The following is a 12,419-nucleotide window of genomic DNA, read 5'->3' on the forward strand; positions in this document are numbered from 1 at the left end:
ACCACCACACCCAGCAAAAGCTAATATTTATTGATCGTTCCTAGCCAGCTAGCATATTAAACCCTTTGTATGCAGTATCGTAATTAATCCATAAGAACATGTTGCAGCTGGGCTTCTTCCATGTATGGAAACAAAGTCTCAGAAAAAAAGGTGAAGCACCAAGGCCACCCTCAGTGGGCTGGAGAGCCGGCTCAGACTTGCAGGTCGTTGTTTGGAATACCCAGCCCCACACAACCTCCCCCACAAAAGCCGGATAGAAGACAAGGACTCTAATGGAGTGATCCAAAGAAGGTAGGTAAAAGGGGGAGAAATTCAACAGGGAAAGAGGAAAACCAACTGGAAGTGCACAATTAAGTGGAGGTAGGGCAGGCTCACTCCTGCTGTGGACCCTCCGAGAGTATTCTTCTGCACAGGGCAGCAACTTCCACCAAGGGCCATGGCAGTCAAGTACATACTTGTGAAGCCCATTCTTTCATTGGCTGGTGGCACTGTCGGCCTCCTCCTAGCATACCACCATGTGGAGGCCCACAAAGGGTTCCTAGTGAGATCAGAACTTGCTTTTCCCAGCAGGGCTGCATTAAGACATGGATTGACTATGTGCATGGTTACCGGGTGAGTGGAAGGGTCTGCACTTGGCTGTGCTGGGGAAGGTCTTTTGCTCCTTAGCGTTCCTTTAAAAGCCCTTTAGCAGAGCCAGAAGGGGCTGGTGGGTTTTGATCCAGCCCCCCCTCCCCCAGGCTATCCTATGGTTTGTTTGTTTTCTTTGTTTTTTACTTTTTCAAGACAGGGTTTCTCTATGTAGCCCTGGCTGTCCTGTAACTTGCTCTGTAGACCAGGCCGGCCTGGAACTCAGAAATCCACCTATCTCTGCCTCCTGAGGGCTGAGATTATAGGCATGTGCCACCACTGCCTGGCTTACCCTGTTTCTATCTCTCTCTCTCCCCCTCTATATTTCTATCTAAATATTTCTCACTTCCCTCTACTCAAGAGTACTCTGGGGGAAAAGTGGGGGCGTGGCGGGCCTCCCACACTACCACAACCAGTGAATACCCCTGGTATGAGACCGGGAACCGTCCATCACCAGTGGCGGCACTCTGCGGGAGCCTGGGGTAAAACCCAAGACGGTGCTTCTCAAATGGAAGTAGTTTCCTTCCGGGCAGCTTTAGTAATGTTTGTTGGTATTTTTGACACTCAGCTAATGGGCTGCTATTGGGATCTCCTGAATAGAGGCCAGAAATGCTATAAACATCTCAGAGAGCACAGGAGGGCCCTCTACCACACACCTCAAGAACTCCCTAGTCAAAAAATACTAATAGTTCAGAACCCCTGGACTAAGACCTATGGGCAGGGCACCCAAGAGACTTTCTGCAGTGATAGCATAAACTGGGAGAGCAATGGGTTGTGCCTTTTCTGACCAAATGTGCATATGAAATACACAGTGAAGGGCAGATCATTATTCTTTCTGGACACGGTTCCTCGGGGAAAGGGGCAAGTGATGACTTGTATGAATTAGCTTCCTGATAAGTGGACTGGAAGTCTGGAGTTCCCAAACAAAGGTGCTGAGACATGGCCATGAAGTCCGGACTGTGGTTCTGTTGGCGCCCAAGAGCCTCCCCAAGTGTGGATGAGAAGAGCTAATGTCTGAAATGGGCTCAGAGCATTTCTTTTGGCTTCAGTGAATTGTAACAGCAGAAAATGTGAACTTCTCAACAATGAAAATTATAAATATTGTAAAACCCCACTTTATAAATGAGGGCCATGAGCAGGACTTTCCATCAGTGACATCTGGAAGCTTGCCTTGTAGTCTTAACAATTTCTTGGCTCAAGGAAACTTTTCTTCCTCTGGTTTGGCCTTTGCTTATGGCCCTGAAGATGCTATTCCCTGTACAAAAATGAGGAAACTTGAAAAAACAAGAGTGGCAATGTGCCTTAGACCATGTGACTAAAATGTCTTTAAATATTTGTCTAAAGCAAGATCATTACTTAGTCGTGTGTGCGCTTACTGAGATCACGTATGCGCACCAGATTCTGGATCTGTCCTTGACATGTTCAAAAGACAGGGAGTTTATTCTTGTCAAACCCATCAGAAAATAAATTCCATTCTGGGATTTAAATGCCAGATCAAGGGCTATGGAGGGGAAAAAAAATGTATGATTTATAAACAGAAACTGTCTTAAGATTACCTTACTGGTATAAAAGCATTTTCTTTATTTTTTTATTTCTTCATCTCCAGAGTTCAAACTGCTAATCCTTAAACTACCCTCAGAAGTTGTCTCCTGAATGAAGTGCCGGGGCCACCGCTAGGGTGTGTTTCCCAGCCTGTGGCTCACCAGTCAGTCACATGCCCCCTTGATCACAAAAGTCATAGTCAGAAGCCGCCTTCTTGTGAGCACAAAGTCCCTCCCCCGAGGAGCTATTGGCTCAACTATAAAAGACACCAAAAATAAGTTGCAAAACTCAGATCAGGGCCCTCTCAGCCCATCACCCGTAGCTAGGGAGCCCACCATGAAACGCCCGATCAGGGCGACAAAGTCCGGGCGACAAGAAAGTCAAAGATGTCCTAGCACACGAGCGAACTTTTGCCACTTTGTATTTTATTGTGGAACTGAGTTTCTGATTTTTTTTTTTATTTTGCTTTTTTTTTTTTTCCTTTACATCAAATATCCTCAGTGGAAGAGGGGATATTGCACACAAATATCATAAAAGCACTACATATTACTTTCACTGGAAACTAATTTTTCTACATTAGATATGACTGGATAGGATGGAAGTGATGCAGGATTATAAGACATAATACCATACACAGCTGCAGACCGACACAAACACCATTCAGAACAAGAGAGAGGAGTGAGCTGCTTCTCCACAGCCGGGCTCAGGACTGCACGCTGCCTGCGGTGCCGCCGGAAAAGCAAGGCTCCATCATCACCGGGGCGAGGGCAGCTGAGCGGAGCCGCTTCTCCCGGCTCCCGTGGGCGGAGCTCCACATGTGCGCGTGCGCTGCGCGGAGAAGCCGATTCGTCGTTATTTTCCTTCCTTCTCGGTTTTTGATGCTGCCTTGGAAATGAATTCATAAAGTCACAGTTTTCTGTTTTGTTTTGTAATAGTGAATAGTTTCAACACCAGGTGAAGAAAATCTAATTGTTATGAAAGCGGTGCTCATCCCTAGGCTGCTTTTGATGTGTTGTTGTTCAGCTGGTTAAATGATAAAAGCTTACAGTTCCTTTCACATGGAAACAGAATCTTTTCTCCTAAATCTGAAGTACAAAGGGAAAAATGAAAGGAAAGTCATTATCCTAACTCACAAATACCATTGCCAAGCAGGAACCTCCTGTGACAGGGGTCAGAAGAGGTAAGCGAGGCAAGATAAGCAACTCCAGAATTGTAGCGCCGCTCCTGGGAGCTGAGACTGGTAACAGAAATGGAAGGTTGGCAAAATTTCCATTAGCAAATAATTAAATTTATAAAATGAGTATTAGAAAGCTCCTAAATTTCATAAGCTATTGGAAACACTTAAAACATCCATATACACTGGGGAAACCATTCACTATGATATGTAACATTAAGAAAAAAATTTTTTTTCTTTTGAATTCCATGGAAAATGGTGTTTGGGGTGAGGGGTCGGTCACTGTATCCAGTCCCACCACAAGACTGAGAAAGCATGCATGGGGTTTGGGGGTTGGGAAAAAGAGGATAGAATTGGTTAAAATTGAAATGGAGGATTATCTCTAAGATTTAGTCTCTGTGGAATTTTGTTTACACTACCAAAAAGGTCATGATCAGGAGTGCTAGCTCAATAGAATCCCGTCATTTAAAGAGGGTGGAAATTCCTTCCACTCAAATATTCAATCTATACAATCGGATTAAGGATCATATGCACAAATCTTCTAGAAGTCTGTGTTGGTTTTTAGTCCTCACCACAAATGTACATGGCCCATTGTGATGGCTACTTCTAAACTAATTGTGTATGTATGGAAGTAGCAAAATCAGATTAGCCACACAGGTAGGAGAGGTGCCTGGGACATCAGGAGTCACCTGTAAAGCAAATGTAGTTCACCCTGGTGTCCTCGGCTCCATGGCCATCACTGAGAACAGGGGGTGCAGGAGGATGCTGCCAGATTGTGTAGGAATCAGAGCCAGTTTTGAAAAGTATTGTCCCCATTGATTCTGTAGAAATAACAAGTGTGGGGTAGAATGGTTATAACTGAAGTCTGGCTATGGCTCTTGTATATTTATATTTTTTAAAACAAATAATATATAGGCTAAATAAATTTAATTGGGAATCTGGAAAGTAACTCCATCTTCTATAAAAGAAAAGTCAGCCAGAGGTCTGGATTTGGCAAGAAGGCTAGAAATGGCTTCTTTTCTCATGCATTATTCGGCCCAACCCAATAGCTACCATTAATTAACTAACTTGTATGTATTCGGCTTGTCTCACGAAGCGTGAAACAAGTGAGTTTATAGTCAATGAAGTCTGTTTTCATCACAATGGCTTCTCCATCATATTCTGTACCTTTAATGTGTTTACTTTTACGGGTTCGAAAGAAATAGGATAATAAATAAAAATTGCATTCCTAGAGACGCCTAACAAAAATAGAATATTAATTTTCTTTAAAAAATTAAACATTTGGAAAATGTGATTCACAGCGTTAAGTAGACTGCACAGGTCCTCAGTGAGGGGAGCCTGGCGAAGCATTGTTTAAACCCTCAGAGTAAATAGCAGTGCGAAACATATACTTCACAGACGAAAATCAACTAAAATGTAAATTCTGAAATAAATAACTAACATAGAAAATAAAATGAGGTCATTGTTCACTACTCCGTAGATCTTAAGAGTCTGCAGGAAATGTAGTGTGGCAGAGCACAGCACGGTTGCCACTGGGAAGTACGCCATCTCTGAACCCTGGTACATGGATCTGCCACTTGACACTTGGCATCAATTCTCCTGGTGATCTGGCTTCATAGGTTTGTGGTTCAGTGATGACATCAATGGACTTTATGTCTGAACTCTACATGGTGAACATAGGAGTTGGGAATTCATTTGTTTTCAATCTATTATTTCTTTTATTTAATGTTTTCCAGAAAAGAAAGCCCCCAAGCAAATTGGTGCTAGGGTTCTTCTGAACTTGGCTCTTTGAACCTCATGGTGGACAATCTTGAAAGAAGAAGGTGAGACAGACTGAGTGATGCACTTTCAGGCCCTAGACAGAGCCTACCCTGCCATCCACCCACTCTCAAACAGCATGTCCTCAGACTTCCATGATATGAGAGTCAAAGGGGGGGGAGGTATCACCATTTCTGGTGGTTAGAGGTTTTTAATAAATAGTATGACTTCAATATCAGACTTCAAATCTTGTCAGAACCTCAAAAAAACTTCAGGGTTTTTTTTTGTCTTATAAAACATGTAAAATAATAAAAAAAAAAAAGACCATCAGTTGAAATTTTCTTTGCATTTTCCTGTAAATGAAAACATTCATTAAAAAGTTCATCTATGAAAAGTTCTTGCTCATCTTTAAAAAAAAAAAAAATCTGTACATGTGTTTCCGTAATTGTGTTGAAATTAATGGAAAATTAAAATAGCCAATGCAAGACAAAGGAAGGCAAATACTGTACACTTGCTGGGAACCTCTTCCCCCACAAGATTCACTGTTTTCCTGGTTCTGACCATAGAAGCCATTTCCATCTTGAACATGAAGTAGTTAAAGAAGCTAGGAAAGGCGCAACTCGTTTGGCTGATGGGCCACAGCTGCATCATGGGAAGTGGCGGTATTCAGCAAGCATGAGTCAGCCCTAAACTGTTGGACCAGTCGGATGAGCTTCTAGTACCTTCCCTCCCCACAGGCTCCTTTACCTGGAGTATCTACAATCCCACATGGATGTTTGAAAAAACTTGCTGTCTCACAATAAAAAATAAGTGCATCAAGTATCTTTGTACATTCAAGTCACTTCCTAAGGCAAAATGTCTCCCATATGTACTCCCAACTGCTTTGGTATTTGCTTCAGTTAACTGGGGTGGACTTGGGTGTTGCTGCATGCGGGTTGACTTGTTGTGGACTAAGTGGGTGGGCAAGTGCTGGGAGCATGCCTTAGATCAACCTACTCATAGTGTTGGGAAAGTCGGAGAGTTCTGCCTGGGGCTCCAGCCACTCACAGGTCCAGGCTACACTTGCTACATTATGCCGTGGGCAGCCTTTATAGGAAAGGCGTTGATTTAATTAAGGCGTGAAAAAAATCTCATGCCCTCATAACAGGCTTCATTCTTTTTGTTCTTTAGAAACAAGCTTTAGGAGGTTAAGACTCTTTCTGATGACTCTGATGAAAACAGAACACTTCACCAGTGTAGACCACAGAACAGCTGCTGTCAGAGAAAGTGCAGACCTAGTTGCTGGTGTCTTCTGTATGCCCCATCCTGCCCACTCTTTCTCCCTGGACATCACATCAGAACTCTCCACCATTACATCGCCTTCTCTTGCATTCTCTTTCTTCCTCATTCTTTCTCTCTCATTCTCTCTCTCCTGCGTTCTCTTTGTCCCTTGCTCCCCCCTCTCTCCCTCCCCTCCCTCTGCCTCTCTTTCCCTCTCTCTCTCTCTCTCTCTAAGACAAATGCCAATACCTAGCAGAAGTCAGTTGGGTGCGCGAGTGCATGGCTTCCAAATGTTCAGCAGAGATGAACAGGGGTAGGTAATTTTGCAGTAACTTGAATCCTATTGTGGGAATATGGTTACTTCCCTTAGCGATCAGCAAAGATTGAGAAATATTAGTGACTTGCATCACCATGACACAGTATAGCATTTGGCAGGTAATTGTTCAGTGACTTAATTAGATGAACGGACGTTTTAGAAAAGGTAGTTTCAAATTCAAGAATTTCTGGAAACAGAGTTCAAATCCTGTGGTGTGGCCGGCTTCGCTTTCTACAGTTCTATCTTGCATGCTGGGAAGGACTCGTCCTGCATGACCACCGTACTGCTGCTTGCTAGAACCATGATGTTGAGGTCTTGCTGCTTCTCATGGGTCTCCTGGTACCATTCTCTCATCACCTCTGAGTCATGTGTTGGGATCAGAGTCACCTACAGAGGGGAAGAAAAGGGGGTATTTAAAGGGCAGAGAGAGATGCCCGAAGTCAAAACAGAGCAAGGCACTGGTTGGACCCCAGAAGAAGGGGACGAAGGAAAAAAGTTCCCCCAAAAAATGCAAATGAAATTTCCAATTCATATTTTCCAGGAACCACAACCAAGCTGTAAAAATAAAAGTTGTTTTTGTTTGTTTGTTTGTTTGTTTGTTTTGTTTTTATTGAAGGGAGGGATTGGAAACTAGAATCTAAATCAGCTGGTGATTTGTCAGTTCATAAATCTAAATTTCACTGTTGGTTTTTTGATGCTGTATGTAGTATTACAAAGTGTTTGGATTAGCTACAGCTTCTCATATTTCCCTTAACATGGGGGAAATGTTGTCTGGACTATACTCCATATTTAGTACAAGGACTTTTAGTTATTACAGCTCAGAACCCTCAGAAGGCCACCCCTTGGCCTGAAAACAAAGACTATGTGATACTGGAGTGGGGTGCTGATTGCTACTTTCTCATGTGAATACTACAGAAATATTATAAATTAATCTTATTTAAGATTCCAGCACAGATTGCTAAGTGATTATATGCAAAACAAAACAAAACAAAACAACCAAAAACCACAAATCAGATAACCAGTAATCACAGCCCAATAGAGACACAGAGACTGGGTAGTCCATGGCCAGATCTGAATGTCTGGCATTGAATAAACAGTGACACCACTCTGGAATTCCACCTGGAGACTTGATCCCCATGTCTCTAGCCCAATGACCATGTTCCCAGTTTTAGTCTACAGGTGAAGCACAAGTAATAAAAACAATTCCTTAGCAATTTCACAGACACAGGACAACGTTGATCCACACATACAATACTCAACACGCTGGAGGAAAAGCGATTCATTTCACATCATTTTACATGAACTCTTGTCTTAGGTAAGGTGGTTCTCTTCTGCCACTGGTAGTAGGCCTATCAAGAATTTTACTTTGGGCCGGGTATGGTAGCACACACCTTTAATCCCAGCACTCGGGAGGCAGAGGCAGGGAGATCTCTTTGAGTTCAAGGCCAATCTGGTCTACAGAGTGAGTTCCAGGACAGGTAGAGCTGCTACACAGAGAAACCCTGTCTCAAACAAACAAACAAACAAAAGAGTTCTACTTTAGGCTATCTTCTGTATGATAAGCTGACTTTCTGTGCAGTATATTTCACAAACAACACTCAGGAGGCACCGCATACAGATCTGCAATCACAAAAATGCCTATTTAAACAAGGTTCTATCTCTTTGCCTCTAGACCTAGCTCAAGTGCAGTTCAGATGTGAGCCTTGTGCACTTACCTGCATGTTGCTTCCCCACTGAGCCTTCCCTTCCAACAAGGCATCCAGGACAGCCCGGCTGGGCTCCTCAGCGGCAGGGTCATTCCCACTCACCACGTAGTAAGATGACCTCACTCTCTTGAAAAATTCCACGTCAACATTCTTACTATTGCTGTGGTTGGGAATATAGCACAGGTCCAAATACACAGGAAGGCCTGGAGGCACGGTGGATGACTTGGCTGTCTTAGTGGTTCCTGGTCCTTTGGTAACAAAGACAAAGCAAGGGTCATAGCAGTGTGAAGATACCAATACATCTACTTGTCCCCAGCTGGATGGAGCTTTGTACAGGGAGAGCATCAGACACTGAGAATTTGAGAAAACAGACCACGGTTGTTTATCATCTCAATAAGAAAAATTGAGGATAAGATGGCTTCCCTTTGCAGACAACCCATTGGGGAGTTAAAAAGAGTTTTCAGGGCTTTTCAAAAGAAGGAATTAGATAGTAGTACTCTCCACTCAAGGATCTACTGATGTGTATTTTAATTTGAAAAGCACTATAAAATGGTGGCTTAAACCATGGGTCCTGATGCCCATGTGGATTAAACATGGATGGCTCTATACCAATTTTTCAACAGTAAGAGACTTCTGATCAGCAATAACCAAAAATTAATTCAAAATAAGATGTGTAATGAATATATGGGGCTGCTTCTGCTTGCTGGCCCGGCTCACATAACTTCACCTGCAGCCTTGGTTCTGGACCAAAGCATGCCCACTATGCACTGTGCTTGCCGCCCTACTGTGTGATAGCAGTGGATGATGTCTGAAACACACTGCTCTTGTAGAAACGTAATGGTTTAATTATGGAAAGACAGACTTTTCATAGTTTCCTACCGTCACCTCAGTATGTAAATATCATGAGTGTATCTTTAGATTGGCTTGTGTTAGAACGTTTGATTTAAAAATATAACACTGCTATTTGAATTAATGACTTCAGCTTCAGAAAAGAAAAATTGTTCAACAAATTTTGGGTTGGAGCTGGGAAATAATTTCTGAAATGGCCCTACACATACTTCTGCCATTTTGTACTACATATTTATGTGAGGCAATATTCTCAGCAGAGATGATTATAAAACAAGAATATTGGTCACTTCTGAAAAATGCTAATGATACTCTCCATTCCACAGTATTGAGTATTCAGCTAGAATTTAATTCTTCATGTAAAAAATAAAAAGTACACTCACATTACCAATATGCAGATTTTCATCTTTAATAAATACTAGATATGTGCATATGTAACTAATAAACATTTTTAAAATCCAAAGGAAGCATTTGTATTTGGCAAACCATAGTTTAGTGACTTTCATAATCCTTTTTAGGGTCTCTTATAAAAAAAAAACAAAGCTCGCCAGGCTGTGGTGGTGCATGCCTTTAATCCCAGCACTCAGGAGGCAGAGGCAAGCAGATCTCTATGAGTTCGAGGCCAGCCTGGTCTCCAAAGCGAGTTCCAGGAAAGGCGCAAAGCTACACAGAGAAACCCTGTCTCAAAAAAACCAAAAAAAAAAAAAAAAAAAAAAAAAAAAAAGCTCAATGGGATTCCCTAACATTTGATCTAAAAAGCAGTTCAGGCCTCAACCCCATATGGTCCTTAGGGTCCTCAGCACCTCAAGCTTATCCAGTAAATGGATGAGCTAGCCCACTCTCCTTAGAAAGTGGAAATGTCTCTCCCTAAACAAAGTTGGACACCAATCTTTGGCAAAAGGAGGGCCCAGAAAGACTAAGCTTTGGGTAACCAACCATGCCAGATCAGCCTGGGCAAACACCTGGCAGCCAAAACTCCCAGCCTAAATCAGAAAGCTAAGATTTGAATGAGCCCCCAAAGTGCCTGGGCATCCCTGTGTTGTAGAATATTATTTTAAGATGTGTTACATTTGTTTATGCCATGGAACATTTGTTTAATGATGCAAAGATGTGTTGCATTCTTTTAAATTGCATTTGTTTAACTCTATGAAGCTGTGTTACTGTGCCTGTCTAAAACACCTGATGGTCTAATAAAGAGCTGAACGGCCAATAGGGAGGCAGGAGAAAGGATAGGCAGGGCTGGCAGGCAGAGAGGATAAATAGAAAGGGAAATCTGGGAGGAAAAAGGAGAAGCAAGAAAATAAGGAGAGGAGGATGGTAGGAGCTAACCACCCAGCTACACAGCCAGCCACTGAGTAAGAGTAAGATATACAGAAGTAAGAACAGAAAAAAAACCCAGAGGCAAAAGGTAGATGGGATAATTTAAGTTTAAAAAAAAAAGAAGCTGGCTAGAAATAAGCCAAGCTAAGGCCAAGCATTTATAATTAAGAATAAACCTCCGTGTGTGGTTTATTTAGGATCTGGGTGGTGGGCCCCCCAAAAAGAGCAAAGAGCCAAAAGATTAAAAAATAATGATCAGCAACACCCCTGTTTGGTTTAGTGTTCTGGGAACACTGGTAGAGGGAGGAACAGCACTCTGCCACATAGTCAGAATCACCGCAGATGATTATTGATGCAGGTCTCATCTTGCTGAATCTGACCTGTTACAGGGCCTAGAAACAACTATCTGCTCACCCCAGATGATTCAAATGATAGTGGGTTTCAGGTCACTGTTGCAAAGCCATTCAAAACAGCTAGATTCTACATGCTGATTCTTTCCTTTCTCCATGGGGTAGTTTAAAAACTGCCCGTCCCAAAGTCAAAACACCTGTGAATTCCATCAACTATCCCCTTTTACTTTGGTGGGGGGGGGGGGTGGAGATGGTGAGAATGGGCTAGAGTTGAATTTAGATAAGTGAATTCATTTTATAAGTAAGTTGGGAGACCGTGTGTGTGTGTGTGTGTGTGTGTGTGTGTGTGTGTGTGTGTGTGTGAAAGAGAGACAGAGGCAGAGAGACTCTGGGTTGAAAAGCCTCAAGCTATCCATTTGAGGACCCCCTAAGAATTCTGACTTAGAAGCCAGCTGTGGCAGCACACACCTATAATCACAGAAGTGGCAAATGGGGGATCAGGTGTTCGGAGTGTCCTCTATGATGTAATGAATTAGCAGTCAGCCATGTCTATCATTTTCCCTTGAACAGGAAAATCCTTATTATCAATAAATGTTTTACCCAAATATACCAAGCATCAAAGCTATCAAATGCCCACCTAGGTTTGTTTTCAAAGATTCCTTTTGCCTGCTTTAGAATCTGAGTGTGAATGAATACAGGGGCACATGCATGCCAGAATACACATGGGGATCACAGGGGCTAACTTCCCACATTGGCACCCAGAGATTGAACTCTGGTCGCCAAGCTTGAGTAGCAAGTGCATTTACCCACAAGACTATCTCAACAGCACGTCTTTACCTCTTTAGATGCCAAAAGAAAAAACAATCAGTTATATGAGCTAGTGTTTTAGCAAATTTCAGCTTTTTTTTTTTTTTTCCTATTTAGATCCTATTTAGATGAATTCCATGCTTTCTCCTAAGTATAAGATGGTTGTCAACTCTTCTAGAACAGGGAGTTAATTATCTGGTGGTTTTATGTTTAATCTGATCATGACCAAATTCAGTTTGTTTTCTATTTGAATTGTGTAAGTGCCAAGCCTGACAAAAATCTGATGTCAACATAAAATAAAAACCTGAAGCTGGAACTAATATGTCCTAAAGGGTGCTGGATTTGAAAGCCCCAGAAGTTAGTCTCTTGGATTTTCCCTCATCTATCAAGGAAATGGTTAAATAAAGTTTTTGCTTTACATGTTTGGATAAATGTATATTATTTTGTGATTGAAGATTTCTGGGTAATTATGTGATGCAAACAAAGTGTATTATTAGATGTGCATTGTGCTGCCCAGGAGCCGTTCCATCAAAAGCCTGCTCATACCAGTTCTGGTAGTGCACTCATGTGATCCCAGAACAGGGGGTAGAGGCTGGAAGATCACAAGATCATAACAAGCCAGGGCTATAAGGCTAGAACCTTGCTCACAAACCAAAAGCCTAGAGTCATTGCTAAGAAGTAGAGACGGCTGTGTGTCGGTGGCAAATCAGGAG

The 12,419-nt window shown here is 42.4% G+C and overlaps 1 protein-coding gene across 1 annotated transcript in view; it reads right to left on the reverse strand.

The window, feature by feature from the left end:
- Nucleotides 1-2,635: 2,635 nt before the first annotated feature.
- Map1b (microtubule associated protein 1B) overlaps nucleotides 2,636-12,419 on the reverse strand; it is a 102,825-nt gene continuing 93,041 nt past the window's right edge. Inside the window, exons 6-7 of the mRNA XM_036207114.1 lie at nucleotides 8,393-8,631; nucleotides 2,636-7,064 (exon numbers count right to left, since the gene is read on the reverse strand). Of these exons, the coding sequence (XP_036063007.1) occupies nucleotides 6,909-7,064; nucleotides 8,393-8,631 (395 nt within the window). The 3' untranslated portion in view covers nucleotides 2,636-6,908. The remainder of the gene's footprint in view (nucleotides 7,065-8,392; nucleotides 8,632-12,419) is intronic.

Source organism: Onychomys torridus, chromosome 15 (assembly GCF_903995425.1).
Source record: "Onychomys torridus chromosome 15, mOncTor1.1, whole genome shotgun sequence".
Classification (NCBI taxonomy): domain Eukaryota; kingdom Metazoa; phylum Chordata; class Mammalia; order Rodentia; family Cricetidae; genus Onychomys; species Onychomys torridus.